The sequence below is a fragment of the Mustela lutreola genome, chromosome 1 (assembly GCF_030435805.1).
Source record: "Mustela lutreola isolate mMusLut2 chromosome 1, mMusLut2.pri, whole genome shotgun sequence".
Taxonomy (NCBI): Eukaryota; Metazoa; Chordata; class Mammalia; order Carnivora; family Mustelidae; genus Mustela; species Mustela lutreola.
In genome coordinates, this window is record NC_081290.1 from 287,636,811 (window position 1) to 287,660,807 (window position 23,997).

General features: G+C 60.3%; 1 protein-coding gene and 1 long non-coding RNA gene across 3 annotated transcripts; both read left to right on the plus strand.

Annotated features, from left to right (window-relative positions):
• The first annotated feature begins 9,023 nt into the window (after nt 1-9,023).
• LOC131822743 (uncharacterized) lies at nt 9,024-11,000 on the plus strand. Its single transcript, XR_009350302.1, has 3 exons — nt 9,024-9,094; nt 9,707-9,792; nt 10,965-11,000. It is a non-coding gene; the product is annotated as an uncharacterized LOC131822743 (long non-coding RNA).
• A 2,401-nt stretch (nt 11,001-13,401) lies between these two features.
• On the plus strand, nt 13,402-18,129 carry LOC131817400 (USP6 N-terminal-like protein). 2 transcript variants are annotated; one of them, XM_059150689.1, is made up of 5 exons: nt 13,402-13,510; nt 14,180-14,322; nt 14,504-14,569; nt 14,894-15,431; nt 16,787-18,129. In XM_059150689.1, exons 1-5 carry the CDS (start codon nt 13,504-13,506, stop codon nt 16,915-16,917), a joined length of 885 nt encoding a protein of 294 aa, XP_059006672.1. In that variant the 5' UTR covers nt 13,402-13,503; the 3' UTR covers nt 16,918-18,129. The 2 variants fall into 2 exon arrangements, with proteins under 2 accessions (XP_059006672.1, XP_059006671.1); XM_059150688.1 differs by having other exon boundaries at nt 15,716-16,860.
• Nucleotides 18,130-23,997: the final 5,868 nt, after the last annotated feature.

Here is a 23,997-nt window from a genome sequence, read left to right on the forward strand (position 1 = left end):
GGTGCGTGTGTCCATAAAGGGTGTGTATGTATATGGTGTACACACACAAAGAGACACACATTTACACTGATTTCTGTATCTTTTTATATCTTTTATATTTCTACTGTTCTTCCTTTACATAGAAATTAAAAATTATAATTTATGCTGATACTAAGAATTCTAACAATTTGGAGTTCATCCCAGTAACTCATCTTCCATATTCAAAACTCCCTTCTCCAATGAGAGAAGCCTGTAACCCATTACCCTCGAGATATCACCTTACTCGATGGATTCCTTTACTCCTACTCTGTCTCCTGTGCCAGCGCGCCACGGCCTGGCTCAATTCCCCAAGCCGGCCTCTCGCTTCATGAGAGACCCTGGGCTCAGTTTCCCTGCTCCACTGCCACCTGGGAGGGTCCCCCTCCTCCACCAGATCTGGATTTGTTGTGCTTTCCTTGCGTACCCCCAGCCCTGTTTCAAGATGCCCCCAGGATTTGTTTGAGTCAGGTAGACTACGGTGACAGACACAGAGACACGTCATGTCTGAGAGGAGAGTTCATGGCTCGGGGCTCTGGAAAGAAGGAGCCATGCCACTCTGGGCCCCACGGCCCCCCAGGGAAGCGTGGGGTGAGTGTGGAGGCTCAGGGAGAGGAGAGCATGGGCCAGGCATCTACTGTAGGTTTTGTGGGAAGGAACAGCTGAGTCAGGGTATGCGAGCCAAACTGGCTTAGTATTAGATACTCTGAATAATGTCAGTGAGCTCTGGGTCATATTTCTGGTCCCTAGTTGTCTGGTACCTAGCCCTGGCATGATGAGGCCAGGGGGAGAGTGTCCCAAACCACACGAGTTTCGTGAAAAGAGCAGATGAGGGACACAGGTGGTTTGCATCTCCGCAGGGAGTTCCAGGCTACTTGTTTTCTGCTTCTGGGAACCGGATGACCCTGGCAGAGACAGACCGTCTGCAGGTGCAGATGTTGTGTATTTCTTTGACAGAGAGAACAAGCAGGAGGAGTGGCAGAGGGAGAGGGAGAAGCAGGCTCCGCACTGAGCGGGGAACACTGGGACCATGACCTGAGCTGAAGGCAGATGCTCAACCCATTGCCCACCTAGGTGCCCCTCTAAGTTCCCTCTGAAAAGCGAACAGCGATATCTTTGTAAAAATACATTCTGTGTTCACATGGAACAGGTCGTGGGGCATCACGTCTCCACCCCGAGGGCACCTGACTGTCCCCTGCACCAAGAGCCAGCACCAGCATAGACTGAACTTGTGGGTGGGAAGGCAGACTCGGGACCTTCCTACGTCGATGCCCTGACCCCCAGGGTGCCTGCATTCGGGGATGGAGTCCATAAGGAGCTGACTGGAGGGAGACGAGATGCCCAGGTGGGCTTTATTGACTGGGGTGGTCCCTGCCTGCTCTGGCCTCACACCTCCATGGGGAAGAACTAAAATAAACAGATCCTAACACACAATACGTCATCCACAAAACGTAATTACGATGACAATTGTATTAAGGTAACAGGTGACAGGCAGAGCCTGAAAGGAGTGGGCACGTAGGTAGGGTGCCGGGGAGTAGGGTGCTCGGGGAGTAGGGTGCTCGGGGAGTAGGGTGCTCGGGGAGTAGGGTGCCGGGGAGTAGGGTGCTCGGGGAGTAGGGTGCCGGGGAGTAGGGTGCTCGGGGAGTAGGGTGCTCGGGGAGTAGGGTGCCGGGGAGTAGGGTGCTCGGGGAGTAGGGTGCTCGGGGAGTAGGGTGCTCGGGGAGTAGGGTGCCGGGGAGTAGGGTGCTCGGGGAGTAGGGTGCTCGGGGAGTAGGGTGCTCGGGGAGTAGGGTGCCGGGGAGTAGGGTGCTCGGGGAGTAGGGTGCCGGGGAGTAGGGTGCTCGGGGAGTAGGGTGCCGGGGAGTAGGGTGCTCGGGGAGTAGGGTGCTCGGGGAGGCGCCTCGAAGGAGGGAAGGGTGAACCCAGTGGAGTTTGCGGCAGTCACCGCGGCGCAGGGGAGGGGGCTGCAGGGTGGAGCAGGGCAGGGGTTTGCTGGGGCCCTGCTCAGGGCGATGACGCCATCCCAAAGCTTGCAGGTGTCCTTGGAACCTGGGCAGGTGGACTGTGGCCGGGGTGAGGCCGGGGTGTCGGGCTGTGCCGGATCCAGAGCATTGGTTGGGAGCAGCAGGGACGGAGCCCAAGGAGGGTCACGGGGCTCCACTGACTTTCTGGCCACAGGGCAGAGGGGCTGGTGACTTGTTCCTAGTGCTCAGGACGGAGGGAGAGGGACATGCCTGGGACAGACCTGGGGCGGTGGGTGAGGTGGACTGAGAGCCAAGGAGCAGAGGTGGAGGGAGACAGAGCTGCCTGAGTCTGGATCCCAGACAAGCTGGAAGAGGCTGGAGAACCCCAGCTTTGGCCTGGATTTCAGGTCACCAAGCCCCACACGGCTCCCTTCCGATGCTGTCCTGGACCTTTCCTGGATTTCCAGGGAATGGGGCTGGGGAAGGGGAGGCTGAAGGGAAGGGAGACATAGATGCAGGTCATCTGGCGCGTGGGAGTATCCCTGTCTCGTCTGCGGCCCCGAGGACAGGGGTCTGGGCCTCATGGTGGGGAACGGGGTCCCAGGAGGCAGCGGTGCCTCACTGGTCCATGCAGGGCCCGGCGCTCCCAGAGAAACAGAGGTCTGTTCCCTTCACCGGTCTGGGGCCTGCTGAGGGCCTCCACTGGTCAGTCACCTGCAGGTTGCTCGGGGGCCTCTGCACCCTGAAGGGGCCACCCCGGGTCGCAAGCGCCACACTCGCACCTGGGCCCTGCACCAGGGCCGCCTCCACAGACTCGGCTCCAGCCAGCCTGCTGACGGTGTTCACTGGAGGGCTGCAGGGGCCACCGGGATGTGGCTGTCCAGAGCTGCATGTGGGAAGGCCGGCCACCCTGCCGGGGTCTGAAGAGGGGCCGCACGTGTGCTCCAGGCTGGGGCCGGGGGTCTGAGCCAGGCTGGCTGTCACCCAGCTGCAAATTGGCCCAAGGTGTGAACTCCCGCCCCCTCGCAGGGCTCGCGAAGCCCCTCCGGCCAGCGGCTCTGCTCAGGATGCAAGTGTGTGACCCCGTCCCCTGCGACCAGCACCGTGGGGTCGCCGACAGTATAGGCTTCCACGCCCGTTCCCCCGGAGGGAGTCCCGTGCTCCGCCTGCAGCCACGAGCACCCCCGGGCCAGGGTTGTCTCGGGGTTTGCCCCTGAGTGGAGGGAGCAGGAGGACCGGCGCGATCCCGGAGAGAAGGAGGTGGCTGGAGGCCCCGCACTCCCACGCCCAGACCCTTCTCCCCAACGCGCCCTGCGCGCAGCACCTGGCCTGCTGCTCCCCGGAGGAGCCCTCCCAACGGGAGCGCGGGCATGCGTCAGGGACCTATGGAAGGGCCAGCACCCCAAAATGACCCTGGATGCAAGCACACACATCACGGGTGCGGGGGTCAGGAGGGAGCCTTCTGCCTCTGCAGCCCAGGTGAGGACCCCGTGTGGCCACCTGCTCCGGGAACATGAGCCCCCACACATGGGGCTCACGCAGCAGAGACTCACGGTCCCCCTGTCATGGAGGCTGGAAACCAGGTTGCAGGCGTGGGCAGGGCGGGTCCTCCTGAGGTTGTCTCCTGGAGTATGGACGGCCGTGCTCCCCCTGTGTCCTCCCTGGTCGTCCCTCTGAGTGCACAAGCCCCTGGTGTCTCTTTGTCGTCTCATAAGGACACCAGTCAGATTGAATCGGGACCCTACCCTATGAGCTCATGGAACCTTAGTACGTCTGGAAAGGTCCTTTTTAAGAAACTATTTTAATGTGCTGTTGGATCCTGTTTGCTAGGATCTTGTTGAGAATCTTAGCATCCATATTCATCAGCGATATTGGTCTGAAAGACCCACAATTGCACTAATGAGTATTTACCCCCAGAGACACCGATGTTGTGAAAAGAAGGGCCATCTGTACCCCAATGTTTATAGCAGCAATGGCCGCGGTCGCCAAACTGTAGGAAGAACCAAGATGCCCTTCAGCGGAGGAATGGATCAGGAAGATGTGGTCCATATACACTGTGGAGTATGATGCCTCCATCAGGAAGGACGAATACCCAACTTTTGTAGCAACATGGACGGGACTGGAGGAGATTCTGCTGAGTGAAGTAAGTCAAGCAGAGAGAGTCCGTTATCATAGGGTCTCACTTATTTGTGGAGCATAACAAATAGCGCGGAGGACGTGGGAGTTAGAGAGGAGACGGGAGTTGGGGGAAATTGGACCATGACAGACTATGGACTCTGAGAGACAATCTGAGGGTTTTGCAGGGGCGGGGGGTGGGCGGTTGGGGGAACCAGGTGGGGGGTATTGGGGAGGGCACGGACTGCAGGGAGCACTGGGCGTGGTGAACGAATACTGTTATGCTGATACAATACAGTGAATACTGCTATGCTGAAAATAAATAAAAATAAATTTTAAAAAATACGGAAAATGTAAAAAAAAAAAAAAAGAAATTATTTTATTTCAATTCGATTAGTGACCAGAGAGCGTATTCCTCATTTCAGAGGGAGATTCAGTGTCCGTCAGTCTCCACGACACCGAGGTCACCTCCAACCCCACCCCGCCTCCCCTCCAGGACCCCTGTTTGTTCCCAGAGTCAGGAGTCTCTTATGGTTTCTCTCTCTCTTCGTTTTTATCTTATTTTGCGTTTCCCTCCCCTTTGCTAGGATCCTCTCTCCGGTCTCTGAAATTCCGCCGTGAGAGCCCGTGATCATGGTCTGCTCTGACTGACTGACCTCGCTGCGCCTCATACTCTGCACTTCCAGCCGCTCCGTTGCAAATTCCAAGAATTCATTATTTTTTTAAACAAATATTGGATTTATTTTGTGACACAGGGCAAGCAAGCACGAACTCGGGAAACAGCAGAGGGAGGGGAGAAGCGGGCACCCCGCTGAGCAGGGCTCCCGATGTGGGACCCTGGGATCCTGACTCGACCCGACAGGCAGACGCTTACCCAACTGAGCCCCGCAGCTGGTGCACGAAATCATTGTTTTCATGGCTGAGTAATATTCCACGGTGTGCGTATATGTATCTCCCCCTTGGCTTCTTTATTCATTCCCCTTTTGACGGACGTCTGGGCTCTTTCCATTGTTCGCATATTGTGGACACAGTGGCCGTAACTTTGGGGTGTGCGTGTCCCTCCCAGCACCAGGTTTTATCCTTCAGGTGAACATCGGGTAGTGCGTGGGTGGGTTCCAGCGTGGCTCTGTCGTTCCTCTCCTTCCGCGGAGCCGCCATCCCGTCCTCCAGAGTCCTGCCCCGGACAGCATTCCCACCAACGGAGCAGGAGGGGCCCCTTTCTCCGCATCCTCTCCAACTTTTCTTGTTTCCTGACTTTTTCAGTGAAGCCCTCCTAACCAGAGAAAGCTGGTGTCTCATTGACATTCTGATTTCTATTTCCCTGATGCTACGTGATGTTGACTATATTTTCACGTCTCTGTTGACCACTTGTACGTCTCCAGTAAAGAAACTTCCGTTCATGCCTCTGCCCATTTCATCAATGTATTTTGGGTGGGGGGTGAGGTTGATAGGTTCATTATAGAATTTGGACACTAGTCCTTTATCTGATAAAACATTTAGAAATATCTTCTCTCATTCAGGAGGCTGTCCTCGACTTGATCAACGGTTTCCCTTGCTGGGCAAAAGCTTTTGGTCTTGACGAATTCCCAATAGTTCCTGTTTGCTTTTGTTTCCGTTGCCCTTGGAGACGTGTCTGAGACAGGCTGCTGGGGCTGAGGTCCGAGCGGTCGCCGGCTGCGTGCTCCTCTGGGGTGAGGTTGGATGCCTGCGTCACGGGAAGGTCTTTCAGCCCTACTGAGTCCATTTCTGGGTGTGGTGCCAGAAAGCGGTCCAGGTCCCCTCTTCTGCATGTGGCTCTCCAATGTTCCCGACACCAGTTACTGAAGAGACTGTGTTTCTCCATTGACTATGCTTGCCTGTTGGTTGACGATGACCAGACCATAGAGTTGAGGGTCCACTTTGGGGTTCTCTTTTCCGTTCCAGTGAACCCTGTGTCTGTTTTGGGCTGGTCCCATACTGTCTTTTTTTTTTAAGATATTAATTTATTTGACACAGAGAGATCACAAGTAGGCAGAGAGGCAGGCAGAGAGAGAGAGAGAGAGAGGAGGAAGCAGGCTCCCTGCTGAGCAGAGAGCCCGATGCGGGGCTCAATCCCAGGACCCTGGGATCATGACCTGAGCCAAAGGCAGAGGCTTTAAACCCCTGAGCCACCCAGGCGCCCCGGGTCCCATACTGGCTTGACGATGACAGCCGTGGACTAGTTCTGGAAGTCCAGAAGGACGCCGGCAGCTTCAGTATTCTCTTTCCACCTCCCTTTAGGTACTCGGGGTTTGGCCTCATCCACGAGAAACACTCGGTTTGCTTGTTCCGACTCTGAAAACACGGGCCAAGGTATACTGAGAGGGATTCCATGGAGTGGGGAGAATGCTCGGGGAAGTGCAGACATTTGAATGATATTATGTCTTCCTACCCATGAGCACGGAATATTTCTCTCCTTCTCGGTGTCTTCCTCGACGTCGTTCACAAGTTCTGTCGCTTCCAGAAGAGCGATCCTTTACCACCTTGCTTGGCTGGACTCCTCCGTATCCTCTGGGTTTGGGTGTCGTCGTAAGTGGGATGGATTCCTTCATTTCCCTTTCCTTTCCTTGTTAGCGCACAGAGACCAGCCACCGACGTCTGTGCCTTCCACGTCTATCCTACGACTTTCTCAATTCCCGGATGAGCCCTAGCCATCCTGGGGTGGAGACTTCTAGGTTGTCCATAGAAAGGATCCAAGAAGAGGTTCTCATCTGTGAGGAGGACGAGTTTGACGTCTTCTTTTCCAATTCGGATGCTTTGAATTTCTTTGTGTTGTCTGACTGCTGAGGGGAGGCCTTGTCGTGCTCTGCTGACAGCCATGGTGAGGGTGGACATCCCTGCCGTGCTCCTGGCCGGAAGGGAAAAGCTCTCAGCTTCCCCCCATTGAGAATGATCCTCGCTGTGGGGTCTCCTAGACAGCTTTTCGGACACTGAGGTATGTTCCCTCTCTCCCTCCACTGTGCAGAGTTTTTATCAAGAACGGAGGCTGTCCTTGGTCCCAGGCTCTCTGTGCATCTATTGAGATGCTAATACGGCTTGGGTCCTTTCTCTGGCAAAAGGGGGGCATGGCATTGGTGGATTTGCAGGAGGGAACGTGGGTGGTGGGTGCGGGGTGGGCAGTAGACCTGAAGACTCTTGAGAGCTCTAAACTTCCAGTGCGAAGCTAAAGAGGTCCCAGAAACACGAATAGTGACTGTAGGGAATGCAGTCCCTCGTACTGGGACCATCAGAACTTGGTACGGGGACAGAGGGTAGGACACTTCTCTTGCAGAGCGCTGATGAATGGGGACAACCGTGGAATCACTGAGTGGCACTCCAGAAACGCATGTTCCATGACGTGTTGACCACACCACAGTAGACACGAACGACCAGGGGCTTCCGGTAGAAATCCTCCTGGGTCCATGAAAGGCCATGATACAGACGTTCCAAGGAGGCGGCACCTCTGCAGACATGAGAGCGATTCCTCCCATGGTCTGCAATGTGTATTGAAAACCACTGACTTCTTAGTTCTTTGAGAGAGAGAGAGAGAGAGAGAGAGAGCTGAAGCGGAAGGAGGGCAGAGGGAGAGGGAGAGAGACCCTGACGCAGACTCCCAGCGGCGTCCAGGACCCAACACGGGGTCCATCTCTCCACCCGTCAGATCATGACCTGAGCCAACATCTCAGGCGGACCGTCACCCGACCAAGCCCCCCAGACACCCCTCCAGTGTGCTCGAGGACAGAGCGCACACTGGCAACCCATGGGTTGGGAGGACATTCGTGACCCTGTCGACGAAGCAGGGGGCTCCCCCGAGGGTCCCCGCATAGGACCTCAGGATGGTGGGAGGGCGCCAAGCCTCCCCTTCCCACCGCGCATGGTACCAAGACCCTCCCGGGGAGTGAGAGCTGCAGGGGGATGGGCTCAGTGCAGACAGCACCCTGCTGACCCGCACGGATGACACGGGACCCGCCGTGGACGGAACGGTGGCGCCCCAGGGTTCTGCCGCTGCCTCGCGCACACTGTGCTCTGTGTCCGCCGGCACCTGGAGACGCTCGTGCTCTCTGCTCCTGGCTCTGCCACACGTTCACGAACGCGCTCCCCCCACGAACCCCGTGTAGACCACAGGCGCAGCTCCCACAGCGACAGGTCACAGGTGAGTGTGAGCTGCTCTCTTCGGGCCGCTGTGGGGCCTGCGGGCTCAGGGGGAGCGGCGTGGGACTCCAGGGCGGTGGCCGAGACTCCCGGACCCCAAGTGCAGACCTTGAGCCGGCGCGGGCAGCCTTTCCACAGCCCCCTGGAGGGCGGGCTGCCCCCGCCGCCGCCCGGGGCCCAGCCTCCTGCACAGGGAGCCCGCACGCCCCTCCCCTCCAGGGAGCACAGAGTCCCTCCTGCGCTCCCCTCCGCCCCTCCTCGGGCGATTCCCAAACCCCAGGCTGGCGAGCCCGTCCAGACTCTGGCTGGCATGTGTTCATGTGGGGACGTCCCGCTCACGGGCTTTTCCCTGTTGTCGTGTGAGCTTGTCACATCTGAGAGTCCCCTTCAATGCCCCCCAAGCCCGCAGGGACACTCGCTGGCCGGCCGTTCCATCCAGCCTCGCCCTGTCGGCCCCGGGTTCGGGGACACCACCCAAGCATCAGGTCAGCAATTCCTGGAGAAACCCGGACCCCCGTGTGCTCCTGGGTGCGGGGTGAAGGGACCGTGCTCTCCGTGTGACCACGTGCTGGGGACGGTGGCTGGGAAGGAGTCTGGAGGCGGGAGTGCCCCGGGGAGGCGGTGCCCGCGTGGGATCCGTCGACCCAGCACGGCCCTTGGAGCCCCAGGGTTCTCTCCAATCGGGGCTCAGACAGACTGGGGATCTGCCCGCTGGGAGCACCCGCCTTGGTTCCCTGGAGGTTCTCATGCAGGGTGCCCTCGGGGTGTTTTTGGTTGGCAGCACCATGAACCAGGACCTGGAGACGCTGATGGCCTTGGAACGGGCCCACATCCTAGCCAGTTACACCCAGGTGAAGCCCAGAGGGGACCCATCGACTTGATGGACCCTCATTTCGGGGTGTGGCCGGAGTCAAGGATGGGCCTGTCCAGCCCAGACAAAGACCAGGGTCCTCGGGAACAAATGCGAGGCAGGGGAGGGTCCTGGGCATGGGAAGCAGCTGAAAGTCCATCGGGGATCCTAGGTGTCCATTGTCGATGAGTTCCAGATGAGGATCATAGGCGGCAGGAGCTCGGGAGGCCCAAGCTGGGATCCCAGACAGCGGGTACTCAGGAGATCCAGGTGGGGTCCTAGGCGTGTAGGAGCAGGTCTGGCCCCAAGGGAGACTTCAGCAGCGAGAGCACGAATGCCCAGGCAGGGACCAGAGCCGCAGTCCCGTAGGGGAGACCAAGGGGCTGTGGCTGGCCCTAGGAGTGGGGGAAGCCAGGCAGGGGACATCTCTGGTAGAGCCAGGGGTGGCAGTCAGCATGCTCCAGAGCCGACAGGGCCTGCCTCCCATGCTGCCCCTCTGCCGAGGGTCCTGGGCCCCCTGAGGATGCAGGGGCGAGAGGAGCCAGTCTGCTCCCTCCCATCCCCCTGCCCCTGGCTCGGACGGGACCCCCACCACGGACCCCCTCTGTTTCAGGCACGCCCGGCGGGGTCTCCAGGGGACGCCCGGGAAGGTGCCGACCTCTCGCTGCGCAGGCTCACGGACCATCACGGCTTCCTGCAGTGAGTCCCGGGGCCGCCTCCGGCCAGCCCAGGGGCGGGATGCATTGGCAGGAACTTCTCTCTCTGGAGGCAGGACCCATGTCCCCAGCTCAGGGCCTCGTCCCCTGCAGCCCTCTGAGGGCCCGACTCTGCTCTGGCTGGAGCTGGGTGACCCGGGAGGCAGGTCGAGCACATGGCAGGAATTGAGTTGGGCCTCGGACCGGGCCCCTGGCACCCCAACAAGGGGCCGCCATGCCTGCTTCGGGGAGGCCCGGGGCCTGCCTCCTGCTTTCTGTCTGTGCATCCCGTCAGTCCAGCTGGGACTACAGAGGGGGAGGGCTCTGGGACGGTGGCGTCCTTTCCGTGGGAGGGCGGTGTGGTCCGGGGGAGGGCCGAGGGGTACCCTCCGGGACACGCCCAGGCCAGGCCCGCCACAGCTCCCGAAGGCTTCTGGGGGATGGCAGGACGACGCCAGGAACCAGGCCAGGTCAGGGAGGGGTGATGGGCAGCAGAGGGAGGGGCCGACCCACCTGGGCGGGGGGCACGGAGAGGGACAGGAGGCCGTCCTGGAGCGGGGAGCCAGGGAAGGGGACCGCGCAGTGGCCTTGCTACGAGGGAAGGAGGCTGTTAGGCCGAGGGGCCCCGCGAGACCTCACTGTGGCCGGAGACTCCGTGAGCGGTCACAGCGCTGCTCCCGTGTCTCCAGGCACTGCTCGCCGCCCAGTGACCAGTGGCCGTGGAGGTCGGTGGGAGGGTGGGGTCGTGCTCGTGGCTCTGACAAGACGAGGGGCCAGAGCGGCAGAAGTGACGGGCAAGAGGGGTGGAGTCAGGGGACAGCAGGGTGATGGACACAGTGAGGAGAGGCAGGTCGGACACTGGGCACGCAGGCCCCGTGAGCCCGTAGTGTCCTCAGACTCATGGTCACAGGGGCCACCCAGGCAGCAATGACAGGACTAGGAGTGGCCCATCCCACTTTAAGAGCAGGTCCCTCCTGGGGGACCGCTGAGGGACCCCAGCCCAGCCCACCTGGCAACAACCGCCTTCTCACGCCCCTGACGGGATGCTGCTGTCCCCCCCGAGCCACAGGCAGCTGGCAGCCCCGGCCCTCCCCGAGGTCAGGCCTCCCCTCCCCGGTCTTGGGGGCTCCGGGTCCGGGGTCTGGTCCTCAGGGCTCTGCTTCTCTTGCCTTCCAGGGAGAAGGAGCTGCCCGGCCTCAGCCCCCGAGAGGCGAAGGTACGAGCCTGTCCTGGGGCACGGGCAGGACACGGTGGGTGGGCGTGGGGCCGGTGATGGCAGACCCTGTCCCCAAAGCTGTCCCCAGGGCTAAGTCACCAAAGCCCCGTCCCAGGAATCCGCACGTGGCCAGGAACCTCGCCTGAGCCCCGGAGACGCTGTCAGCAGGAGCGGCCCTGTGCCTCTCAGGCCCCTCTCAGTCTGTTCCCAGCACAGTCCCGGCCCCCAGGGCTTCTGGACGCTGCCCATGCGCCGGTCTCCTGCTCTGCATGGCTTATCCGGTGCCCCCTTCTCCTGCTCCAGCAACATCGCCAGGAGACCCGCAGGGCCGACAAGTGGGTGAAAATGCTGAGAAACTGGGAGCACTAGAGGCCCAGCGAGAAGGTGGGTGCCGGGGGCCCGCAGACGGCATCTGTCCCATGGGGGTGGGGGCAAAGCCTCTGCCTCCCCCGGACCCCAACCCCACGGGAGTGCCCCTGTCTGGGGCGAGTCTGCTGGCAGAGCTCAAGCCTCCCCAGTTCCAAGCCGGCAGCAGAGGAAGCGACGGGTCAGGGCCCAGTGCCCTCCTCCTCGTGGGAGACGGGGCCCAGCTCCGAGGAGACCCAGCCTCTTGGGGACGCCACGGAGCCAAAGCCAAAAGCTTCTGGATGCCTCTTGCTCCTAGGCCTGACGGGGCGGGCCTGGTTCTGGGTCCCGGCACTGCCTTCTCTCCTGCAGATGCGTCGGCGCCTCTATAAAGGGGTCCCTCCCCAGGTGAGGGGTCAGGTGTGGGCCCTGCTGCTCGATATTCCAAAGGTCAAGTCCACCCACCAGGGGCTGTACGAGGTAAGCCCTTGCGCCCTCAGCAGAGACGTGGCCCTTGGAGGAGGCCTGGGCAGGAGCCGAGGACACCCCGCGGGGAGAGGCGAGTCAGGGCCTGGCTGGGGCTCCATCCTGGAGGACAGGGCTCCATGCGGGGGAGGGAAGACCCCCGGGCTGACCCTCGGGAGTGTCCTCGGCCCCCAGGCCTGCCCACACGATCCCTGACGCGGGCATCCCGGGCACGGTGGGCTCCTGGGGGGGGACCCCCCCTCAGAGACCACGGAATGAAGGAGGTGTCCGCAGGACACGGCCCAGGGCGTCTCGGGACACTCTCTGCTTCGGGGACAGTTGGTGGCAGTTGGGGTTCCGTGCCCTGATGCTGGCTCCTCCTCCCCGGTTCTGCCCCCAGACAATGAAGGAGCGGGCCCAGCTATCCTGCAAAGACATCAGACAAATCGACCTGGACGTGAACCGGACCTACAGGAACCACATCATGTTCCGGGACCGCTATGGCGTCGGGTGAGGCTGGGGGACAAGCAGGGCTCTGGGGGCACGGGAGCTCCTCGGGGGATCCGGCGCGACCCAGGGGGCTTCTGGGTGGGGCACGCGGGGTCTCTGAGGAGAGGGGGAGGAACGGCAGCAAACGTGGTCTCGGCCGCATGGTGAACAAGGGGGCAGGTCCCAGGGGTCCCTACCCCCCCTCCCCGGGCTGCTGCGATGGGAGGGCATCGGGCCAGGGCCTGGCGGGGCAGCCATGTGCGCGGAACCCAAAGGTTGGCGGGGGCTGGTAGGAGGGAGCCGAGCCAGAGGGCAGGTCGTGGCAGGGGCCACTACGGGGAGCTGGGGCCGGGCAGCACAGACTCGGCCGGGCGAGGACACACATGGACTGACGAGGGGCACACGGTCAAGGGGACAGCCCGCTGGGTGTGATTCTGCGTGGACTGGCATTGTATTTTCCACAGTGGACACTGTGTAAAGATGGCCAGGACCCCGAACCCCCAAATGCCACCCGGCCCCGCCCCAGTCCCGTGTTCACCCCCCGCATCCCCCGCCGCACGCGTCCCGCCCCGAGCCTCGCAGAAGACCGCGGGTCCCCTGGGGCTGCACTCTGCTCCTCGGGGGGCTCCCACGCGGCTCAGGCAGACCAGAGCCCCCACCCCGCTCTCCCGTCCCCTGGCAGCGAGGCCTGTTCCACGTCCTCCTGGCCTATCCGGTCTACAACCCCGTGAGAGTCCCTGCCCCCGGCTCTCTTGCCCCGCGGGGGCCCTTTGTCCCCAGGACGCCTGAGCAGGCGGGACTCCTAGTTGGGACTCCAGTTCCCCCAGAGACGCAAGCGAGGGGCCCTGCACCCTAGGCCTGAGGCCGGACTGGGGTGCAGACCTCAGTGCGGGGAGGGACGGCCCCTGAGTCCCCAAGCCCTGGGTGCGGGGGTCTCTGGCCTGCACCGCTGTGGTGCTGACGCTCGGGGCTGGGTCCTGAGGAGCCCGTGGGAGGATCGATCGGGACTGGGCGTGGAGGGCGGTTCCCATTGCTCTGACCTCGACCCAGCGCGGTGGCCCCGTCCCATGGGGTCTGGCTCTTGCAGGAGGTGGGCTACTGTCAGGGGATGAGCGACATCGTGGGACTCCTCCTGGTGTTCCTGGGTGAGGAAGACGCCTTCTGGGCCCTGGCCCAGCTGATGAGCTTGAGACCCACGCCATGCACGGTAGGGGGCCTGCAGGGTGCCTGGGCGGACCTGGAACTCAGGACTCTGTCCCTCCAGGGCGGCCGCAGCGGAGGGGCAGTCCGGGACCCCCAGCCAGCCCGCCTCCCCTCCGGCAAAGGGCGCGGCCCCCTCAGGGCGTCTGTAGCCACGGCCACTGGCCCCAGCGTTTGCAGACTGTTCTCGCCTTCCCACGGGGCCTTCTGCCCCCGGTCTGGCAGCTGGCTTGCCCGCTGGGTCCCCCGGCATCCCACGGCCAGATGGAGCCCTGGCAGTGGCATGTCCCGCTCCCTGGACCCTCAGTCCGGCACCCAAGCCCAGGCGCTGGGCCTGCACACCCCATCACCCTCCCCATGGGAGGCTTGTTCTGCCCCTCAGGGCTGGGGACCCCCTTGCCCCTGCCGCGACCACCGCGGAAGTGTGCTGGGCCCGACGGGCCTGGTGCTCAGCCCGGCCACCCACTCAGCTGGGTCTGTGAGGAGGAGGGACCCCTGGCCCGGCCCCCAGGCCTGGACGGCTCTGCTGCGGTTGCGGACGAGCGGGCGCAGCCAGCCCTGGGCGGGCTGTGGGCACACACTCCGGTCAGGGCATGGGAGCGGAGCCCCCCGGCAGACCCACCTCCCACCTGCTGGGGACAAGGCCCTGATGGTGGGGTGCCTGGGGCCTTCTCAGGGTTCTTCGCTCCGGGATTCCCAAAGCTGGCCCGTTTCCAGCGGCATCATGACAGCATCATGGAGAAGGAGCTCAGAGGCCTGAGGAAACACCTGGCGAGTAGACGCTCCCCGGAGGCCCTGCCCTCACGGCCCGGGGCAGGGGTAGGGGACCCGCAGAACCCTGCCCACGCTGCCCAGAGCCCGGTGTCCTGCTCTGTCTCCTGCTGGGCCCAGGGCACCCTCGGGGCTGAGCGTGGGTGGCCTCAGGGAGTGTGTCCCCCTGGCTGTGCGGGTGGCGTGCAGCTGCCGGCTGGGCCCCAAGCACCTTGTGTCCTTCTGCCAGGACGAGCAAGGGCTGAGCGCGGGGCTGTACACCACCAAGTGGTTTCTGCAATGTTTCATCGGCCGGGTAAGGCCCTCAGGCAGACCTGGTCCCTGACCTGCTCCCGACCCCGGGCCCAGGGGAAGCCCGAGCTCAGCCTCACGCTCCAGACCAGCCAGGCCCGACCCGGAAGGCCCCGAGCCGGAGGCTCGCGGTCCAGACCTGTCCTGCATACTCCAAGGTCGTCTGGAGCCCATCTTCCCCAGGAGGAGGACACCCACGGGACAGGCTGCAGAGCCCCGTCGGACGCAGCCAGGGGGCAGCAGGGGCAGGGCAGACGGGAGGCCTTCACACAGAGGAGAACCCCTGGGCCCAACTGAGGCGGGTCCCCCCACACCCGCTCCCCCGCAGACCCCCTTCGTGCTCACCCTGACGCTATGGGACGCCTACATGCTGGACGGAGCGTGCGTCCTCACAGCTATGGCCTACACCGTCCTCAGGCTGCACCGCAGTACGGGACCCCGCGGGAGCCCAGGGGTGCCCCATGCAGGTGTGGGGGGCCAGGGAGATGGCCCACTGCTCCCGGGGGCGAGGAGCAGGCAGGCCTCGGTGGAGGGACACTGGCTGGCCGGTGGCTTGGGGGCCCCCCTGCAGAGGAGCAGCGGCCATGGGGCCTCTCCTGCCGGCTCTGCCCGCGGTGCTCCTGGGAACAGCGGGACGCCCAACCGCTGTCCCGGGCAGGATCCTGGGACAGTGGGGAGGCGCCCCTCTGCTCTGACTCACACCCATTGCCCAGAACGCCTCCTGAAGCTGCCCCTGGAAGGGCTGCAGGGCTTCCTTCAAGACACCCTGGCCCAGCCCTGGGCCCTGGAGGATGAGGCCGTCCTCGGACACCTTCGGGCCTCCATGGCCCATCTCCACCGGAGGAAGTGCGACCTGCCCCCGCCAGGTGGGCTCCGGTCCCCGTTCCCTCACGCCTCGCCCCCCTGGGGCAGCTCACAGTGGACCCAGTCCCCGGGGGCCCTCCTCTGTGTCTCTGACCCTCTGCTCTTCTACTCCAACCTCAGGGAACCCAAGCCCGGCCTGGGCATCAGGGGTGCTCCCCGAGGGGGCGGGGCATGCGCGGCCTGGATGAGCTGTGAGGGGCAGGGCGGGGTGGACACCCAGGGAGCCGGGAGCACAGCCTGGGGGCGCAGCCTGCTGGAGACACTGACCCAGTCTGCCTTTTTGCAGCCGGCCCTGAGGAGCTCCCCAAGATGCCCCTGGGCCAGGAGCAGATGTCCCCAGCCCCGGCCCTCCTCCCTGCTCCTACCCTGGAGACGCTCTCCGGAGCGGAGGGGCTGGCCTCCCCACGCCCAGCCACACTCGCTGAGCAGCCGGGACCCCTTCCACGCCAGGCCGTGATCAAGGCCGAGCGGCCGCTGCGGGAGGGAAGGTCGATGCAGTCCTTGGCTGCACCCCTGTGGCCGGGAGCACCTGGGACCCCGGTTCTGTCGCGGCTGCCCCCGCAGCGATGCAGTTCCCTCCCCAACCTGCCAGGACACCAGGGGGGATGTGCAGGGGCCTGTGGACATGGCCTCGAGGCCACAACCATGGGCCCCTTTCCCTTCAGCTCCTGCCAGGGCCACCCGTGTGGCCACACCCCAGACCAGGCCCCAAAACGTCTCTGGGTCTCGTGGGATGACGTCGCCCGAGCCCAGGAAGGAGGACGCGGTAGGGCCCGGGACACCCTTCCTGCCCTGGGGCCTCCGCAGCTCCTGCCCCTGTGTGCGCTTGGACCGGCCCAGCCGAGACACCCGTGGGCCAGTGCAGAGCCCGCAGCCCCAGGGCCCTGCACGTGCCTGGGCCCCGCTGACCGTCTCCTCGATGCGCAATGTCAATTCCCCAAGGCCTCTGGAGAAGAGCTTGGGGGCCGAGAGGCTCTGGGCAGCCAGCACGGTGCCTTGCCTCCTCACTCTCGACTTTTTAGAAGATGGCACCCTCGCCAGGAGGTACAAGTCACTGACCTAGAGGGACTTCCGCTGGCCTGACCCCAGGCCCGGGGGAGCAGAGAGGACACAAGCTCCCCACCCCCACAATGACCAGAAGGAGAACTGAGGGGTCTGAGGCCCCATGGCCTCGGGAAGTCCTGAGTTCTGACCCAAAGCTGGTGAAGTCCACGGAGAACTCTCTGTGTCCGCCTGGGGACTGGGCGTGCCCCACGGGTGCACGACTCCCACCTAGGGCAGCACTGGGGACCACAGGTCACCCCAGCCTGGGCACAGCAGGGACCAGGAGTGGGCTCCGCCCTCCCCTCCCCCACAGGAGGAGGCCAGAGACACCAGAGCGCAGGACTCCAGCGATCACCTGGCAGCCATGGTGCACTGGCCGAGGCCAGGCAGACCATGTCGGGACCCTGTCCGGGAACCCCGACGCTGCTCAGGTCAGCATCCTAGCACCCGCCTCTCAAGACCCCAAGCTCGGGAAACGTGTCGACACCCGCAGTCAGCACAAGTGGAGGCGACAAGTGGGGGACGCTAGCGCCCAGGCCTCCGTGCGATTTCCCCCTTCCCCTGAAGGAGAAGCAGGTCTCCGTCCCCAGGGGAAGACTCGCACCCTTGGTTCTGAGCCCCTGTTGACTGCTGACATTCATTAAAGTGTTGTTGAGGTCGAACGCAAAGCCGGCCTGACGTGTGAAGCCCAGACTCTCTGCGAGACGCGCCACACAGACGCCCAGACAGAACAGGGTGGCTCGGCCCAGGCCGCCTCCCCAGTCCCCGCAGGGCTCCCCGCAGAGGGGCCTCCAGGCAGACAACGCGGAGGGACCCAGGGCCCTTCCCCTCTCGGCCTGACGCCAGCGTCCAGACCCTGAAATTATGGACTGAGACCGAGCCTGTGCCCAAAGGGCCAGGACGGGGCTGGCAGCAGAGTGACAGGCGGGTGCCGCTGGCCTCAGGTCGCCACAGTCTGTGCAGAGCTCGTCCTTCTTCCCTCTGCCCGCCCAGGCTCCCACCCAAGGGGCGCCGGGCCCTGCTCCCTCCGCAGCCTCAGGCCTGCGCCCACCAGGCAGCTCGCTCCTCGGGAGGTGCCCCCCCCATACACACACAGGGCGGGCCCGGGGTCTGGCTCCCGGCTTGAACACCCGTGTCCCACTCCCGTCCGACCTACCGACCTTGTCCCCACAAGCCCACGAAAGAGACAGGGCCAACAAGGGCCCACGGGGCTCTCTGGGGACCTTGGGACCAGGGCCCCAAGGTCGCTGCTCGGGTCTATCCAGAGAGATTCCCCTCTCCCTGGAGCTGGGTCAGCCCAGACCCTGAGCCCCGCGCTTCTCGACCACTCTGCTGTCCGGGGACACCTACAGCGCTAGGGGCCGCTGGGTCCCGGGGGTCCCAGGGGTCCCGGAGTGTCAGAGAGGGTTCTGTGGCTAGAGTCAGAGCCAGTGTGGCTGCCCTGTGTGGGAGGAGAGGGGGCAGGGAGCCCTGCTTGCTGGCAGGGGTGGGGCGGGGCGGGGACAGTCCCTGGCTCGCAGTGTGCTTTACAGCTGGCTCACCTGGCCCACCTTGGTCAAGATCTCCATGCAGGGGACGCCACAGCTCTAGGTGAGGTCTGGTCCTACCGTAATTTTTTTTTTTTTTTTTGATGGGGTCTTTGTACAGTTTGGTGATGCTGGCTTCATAAAGTGAGTTTGGAAGTTTTCCTTCCATTTCTATTTTTTGTAACACTTTCAGGAGAGTAGGAATTAATTCTGCTTTAAATGTTTGGTAGAATTCCCCCGGGGAGTCGTCTGGCCCTGGGCTCCTGTTTGTTTGGAGATTTCCAACTCCTTACTGGTTATGGGTCTGTTCAGGTTTTCTGTTTCTTCCTGGCTCAGTTGTGGTAGTTTCTACGTCTCTAGGAATGCATCCATTTCTTCCAGCTTGTCTACTTGGTGGCGTAGAGTTGCTCACAATATGTTCTTGGAATGGTTTGTATTTCTTTGGTGTTGGTTGTGATCTCTCTGCTTTCATTCATGCTTTTATTAATTTGGGTCCTTTCTCTCTCCTTCTGGGTAAGTCTGGCAGGGGTTTATCATCTTACTAATTCTTTCAAAGAACCAGCTCCTAGTTTTCTTGATTTGTTCTATTGTTTGTTTGTTTGTTTTAGTCTCTATTTCATTGATTTCTGCTCTGATCTTGATTATTTATCTTCTCCTGCTGGGCTGAGGTTATCTTTTCTGTTCTTTCTCCCGCTCCTGTAGGTGAAAGGTTAGGTTGTGTATCAGGGACCTTACCTGTTACTTGAGAAAGGCTTGTATTGCTCTATACTGTCCTCTCAGGACCGCCTTTGCTGTGTCCCAGAGATTTTAAACACTTGTGTTTTCATTTTCATTTGTTTCCATGACATTTTTAAAATTCTTTTTCCCGGTTGACCCATTCATTCTTACTAAAGGATGGTCTTTAGCCTCTAGTATTTGAGGTCTTTCCAACGTTCCTCTTGTGGTTGAGACCTAGCTTCACAACATTAGTGTCTAAAAATATGCAAGGGATGACCCCAGTCTCTCAGTACTGGATGAGACCTGATTGGTGACCCAGGATGTGATCTATTCTGGAGACCTGATTGGTGACCCAGGATGTGCACTAGAAAAGGATGTGTATGCTGCTGCTTTGGGATGGAATGCTCTGAATAGATCTGTGATGTCCATCTGGTCCAGGGTGTCATTGAACGCCTTTATTTCTTTGTTCATCTTTGGCTTAGATGATCTATCCCTTTCCCTGAGTGGGGTGTTAAAGTCCCTTACTATTATTGTTTATTCTCGGTATGTTTCTTTGATTTTGTTTTCATTGATGTATATAATTGGCTGCTCCCCTGTTAGGGGCACAGATATTGAAAATAGTGAGATCTTCTCGTTGGACAGACCCTTTGAGTAGGATAGTGTCCTTCCCTCATCTCTCGTTATAGTCTTTGGTCGAAAATCTAATTTATCTGACATCAAGATTGCTGCCCCAGCTTTCTTTTGATGTCTATTAGCATGGTGAATTGTTTCCTACCCCCTCACATCAAATCTGGAGGTGTCTTAGGGTCGAAAAGGAGTTGCTTGCAGACCGCCTCTTGATGGGTCTTGTTTTTTTAATCCGTTCTGATACCCTGTGTCTTTTGATTGGGGCACTGAGCCCATTTACATTCAGGCTAACTATTGAGAGAGATGAATTTTGTGCCATTGGATTTCCTGTATGCTGACTGTTACTGTATGTTGTCTCTGTTCCTTTCTGGTCTGTTAGATTTAGGCTCTGTCTTTGCTCGGAGGACCCCTTCCAATATTTCCTGTAGGGCTGGTTTGGTGTTTACAAATTCATTTAGTTTCTGTTTAGTCTCTCCTTCTCCCACAGCCCATTCCATGTTAACGCGGAAGGTGTTTTTACAAAATAACTCCATTTGCTTTTCAGAGGGACTTTGAGAGTGGTGCCTGGGTGGCTACGTGGGTTGAGCATCGGCCTTCAGCTCACGTCTTGATCCCAGGGTTCCCTGCTCAGTGCAAGACCTGCTTCTCCTCCAACCTCTGCCGCACCTCCTGCTTGTTCTCTCTCTCTCTGTCAAAGAAATACATAAAGTCTTTTTAAAAATGAGAGGGAATTTAATGAGAAGAATGTCTCATTTTGCGTCGTTGCAAATGTCTTCACTGCTTGGTGTAACTGGAGAGACCTTGGCCCTCACACCTGTGTCTATATTTTGGGGAGAGGGTTGGGTGGGGGGGGGTAGCCCCATACCCCATTTCCCTAGTTGGAGGGTTCCCAATAGAGATTGTCAACTGAGAACCGTGCAGCCCACCAGGACGTGGGTGTGGCCACCAAGGGGTGGGGCGGACCAGTGGGCTCCTCAGGCTCACCTGGACAGGTAGAGACCATGGGATCCCTTCCTGACCTCTGTCCCTGAGCCGGGTGAAGAGGGCCCCAGTGCAGGCAGGGGAGACCAGGCCTGGGGGTTGGACCTCGGGAGGAAGGGAAGGTATTAGTCATGTTCTGTACTTTCTGTGTTTCATGATGCTTTGACATCTCAGGGCCTTGCACACCTGGAGACGGTCTGTCCCTCCCAGGGTCATCCAGTTCCCAGAAGCAGAAAACAAGTATCCTCAACTCCCTGAGGAGATGCAAACCAGCCATGTCTCTCATCTGCTTTCTTTCATGGAACTCCTGTAGTTTGGGACACGCTCCCCCCACCACGCTAGGGCTGGGTACCAGACAACTAGGGACCAGGGCTATAGCCCTGAGATCACGGAAATGATTCATCTCATAGGATAACTCCCCTAAAATCATCGAGACATCAAGGTCACGGAAGCTATGTAAACACTAAGAAGCTTTTCCAGAGGCGGACACAGAAGCGTTCCTATTGTGTGCTTGTGCTTGTTTGTATGAAATGTCCAAAACAGGCCAATCGATCGAGACAGAAAAGAGATTCATGGATGCTTGAGGCTGACGGCAGGGAGAGACTGAGATTGGGGCTGACAGCTAACGGGTCCAGGTTTTTCTCCGGGGTGACACTCACGCTCCACGGATGGTGGTCTCTTCCACAGAACTCTGGGACTGCACCAGAAACCCCTGAACTGGACCCTCCCGATGGGTGAGTTATATGATATGGTAAATGCTATCTCAAGAAAGAGGTCACCAAAATATTAATCAAAGTCATTCAAGACGTGAATAGAATCAGACACAAAAATCATAGGATCATCTCAACAGATGATAAAATTTGATACAATTCAATCTCCGTGGATGATAAAAGCCCTCAGCAAACTTGATATCGAGTAGACCTTTCTTCATCTGATATGAAAACCCACAGCCATCATGCTTAATTGGAACCCTTTCTCCTTGGTGGGGCACCCGGGTGGCTCACTGGGTGAAGCCTCTGCCTTCGGCTCAGGTCATGATCCCAGGGTCCTGGGATCGAGCGCTGCACCGGGCTCTCTGCTCTGCAGGGAGCCTGCTTCCCCCACCCCCTTCCTGCCCCTTTGTCTACTTGTGATCTCTGTCAAAATTTTTTTTTAAATCTTTAAAATTTAAAAAAAACCTTTGCCCTTGAGTTTAGGATCAACACAAGGATGCCGCATTCTGCATTTCTTAGAAAGGCTGACAAGCACAGGAGAGAACAAGAAAGAGAGGCGTAAAGATGGTGCAGGATAAACCAACTCCTGACGTGCAGAAAACCCGACCCTACGTGCAAGAGCTCCAAACCTGGGCAAAGGATCTGTTATCGCGAACGTGTGGATGGAGCAAGGTCCCTGGATAGTCTCCATAGACAACCGCAACGTGAAGTTTAGAAGGAACTTTGTTTATAATACGAAGGAGTAAATTCTGAAACAATCCAAAACTTTGGGACAAACCCGTTGGAAGACTTGAAGGATCTCGACACCCAACCTACGAGACCTTGCTGTGGGAAAGCCCAGAAGAGCGGGGGCCCAGAGGAGCACGCGGCCGCCAGGGATGGGGATAACCCGCAGGCGCCCGTGGGTTCTCCCTCCCCCCCATGGGGTCCTGCAGGCCCCACGGCGGGGTTCCGGATGGCTCTGTCCGGGGAGGGGGCCCGTCCTGAGGAGCTGCAGGTCTCAGTGTGGCCAAGGGGCCATTGTTCTCTGGTGGGCCTCTGTTCTCGGGTTTCTCCCATTCACAAGGAAGAAAAGGAAATGAAGCAGACAGAGAGCCCCGGGGGACGCTCCCCGAGGATGGGAGAAAGGGGGGATGGTCAGGGAAGTCTGCGGCCACGGGTTAGGACATTAAAAGGAAGCACAGAAAACTCCTTTTTTCACTGAGCTTGACATTAATGACCCCCAGAAGCTACTCGTGTACCATGTTCAGGGCTTTGTGATGTCAGAGAGGAAACACACCTGCCCAGACACACAGGTTTTGCCCTCCCAAGTTGGATGCTCCGGAAGGGGGCTCTGCGGGTGGGGGCGGGGGGAGGGCGGTGCCCCAGGGTGACCTGTCCTGACAGCTGATGATGGGTAAGCCAGACACAGCGGCTGGAGAACGAGAGCCGGCGGCAGAGACGGCTCGACCCTCAGGCCCCAGAGAATTTCCCGGGGGGACCGGGAGCCACGGGAGGCCCAAAGAGATAGCGGTCTTCCCAGGGGGACCCCCGGCGGGTGTGACACAAGACGGGTCCTGGGTTCCTGGAAGGCTCCAAGCAGCGGAGCCAGAGGAGCGGCTCTCCCTGGTCCAGGCCCCAAACCCGGCAGCCGCCACTGCCGCACCCTGTCCTCACGCACAGAACCCCGGGGCCCAGCCGCTGTCAGTGTGGGTGCCGGAGCTGCAGGCTCCCGAAAGCGGCCCTTCCCTTAGGGCCATCCCCTCATGGGACGCCTCTTTGTTTCCACGTCCTTGGAATTCCCCCAAAGTTCCAGGAAACACAGCCGTGTACTTAAAAGGATGTTTCTCATTTTTTTTTTTTTTTTTTTTTTTACCAAGAACTTTCCATTGTTTTACAACCAAAGCTTTTGTCCACACATCTGGCTCACCGGCTTATCGTTTCCAGAAGTGAGCGTCCGCCCCAGCGTCTGGGGGCACTTCAGAAACATCAGCCTGCCGTGTGAAGACCAGAGTCTGGAGGACACGCCACTTCTGGGGTCACATCCGTGGCCCATCCCCCCGCTGGCTTCTTGGGACACTGGAAAGCCACGGGGCTGAGGAGGGACATCAAACCAAGGTCCACCCCCCGCCCACTGTGTCTGAATGTCACACCAGGATGCAAAGGGGAAACGGCTCCTCAAGACCCGGGGATCCTTTTGTTGCTTGAAGACAATGTGGGCAGGAGCAGGTTCCCACAGCTGGCACAGAGACGCCACCATGAAGCGGAGGGAGTCTTCTCCCGGGTCCCCCTTGAGAGCAAACCCTGAGACAAGGAATTGGGCAGCAGCAGTTTATCTGGGAGGTGATCTCTGGTGAGTCAACAAGATGGCGGCATGGGGGAGGTTGAGTGGCCACCGTGTGGGCAGCTAGGACGGACCCACCAGAACCTTCGAAAGCCTCTCAGAGCTGTCGACCCCAGGCGGGACACAGAAGGGGACTTATTCACCAACTAACCGTCCGTCCCTGGAGCACCCCCTGCGGGGCGCTAACCCTCCCTAACCCCAGCACGAAGGCTGTCCACGTGTGCCCACGGGCTCCTTCCTGCTTCCCACGTCATGGTCTCAGAGAAGCACAAACAGGAGGCGGGGCAGCTGCCATAAAGGCTGAGTTTGCACCTGGGACCAGCTGTGACAGCAGGAAGATGGGGGCATGAGAGGAGTCTGAGCCCATCCGCTCCTGCATTGGTCAGAGCCACCGGAACTCCACAGGAAGGGCGGCCGGAGCCAACCCTTCACAGAAGCAGCCAAAGGGACACTTGTCTGTTTGGCTGAACATTGTCCCCGGGGCTCAGGACCCGCTCCCCAAGGCCATAAAGAATATTCGTCATCTGCCGTCCACCACTCTGTGTGTCTCTGTCTAGTGGCTGCTTCCCCAGGAGGGTGACCCAAACCTTCTTCGTTGGGGAGTCTGAGCCCATCCTGACCCGTGACGGCTGCGTCT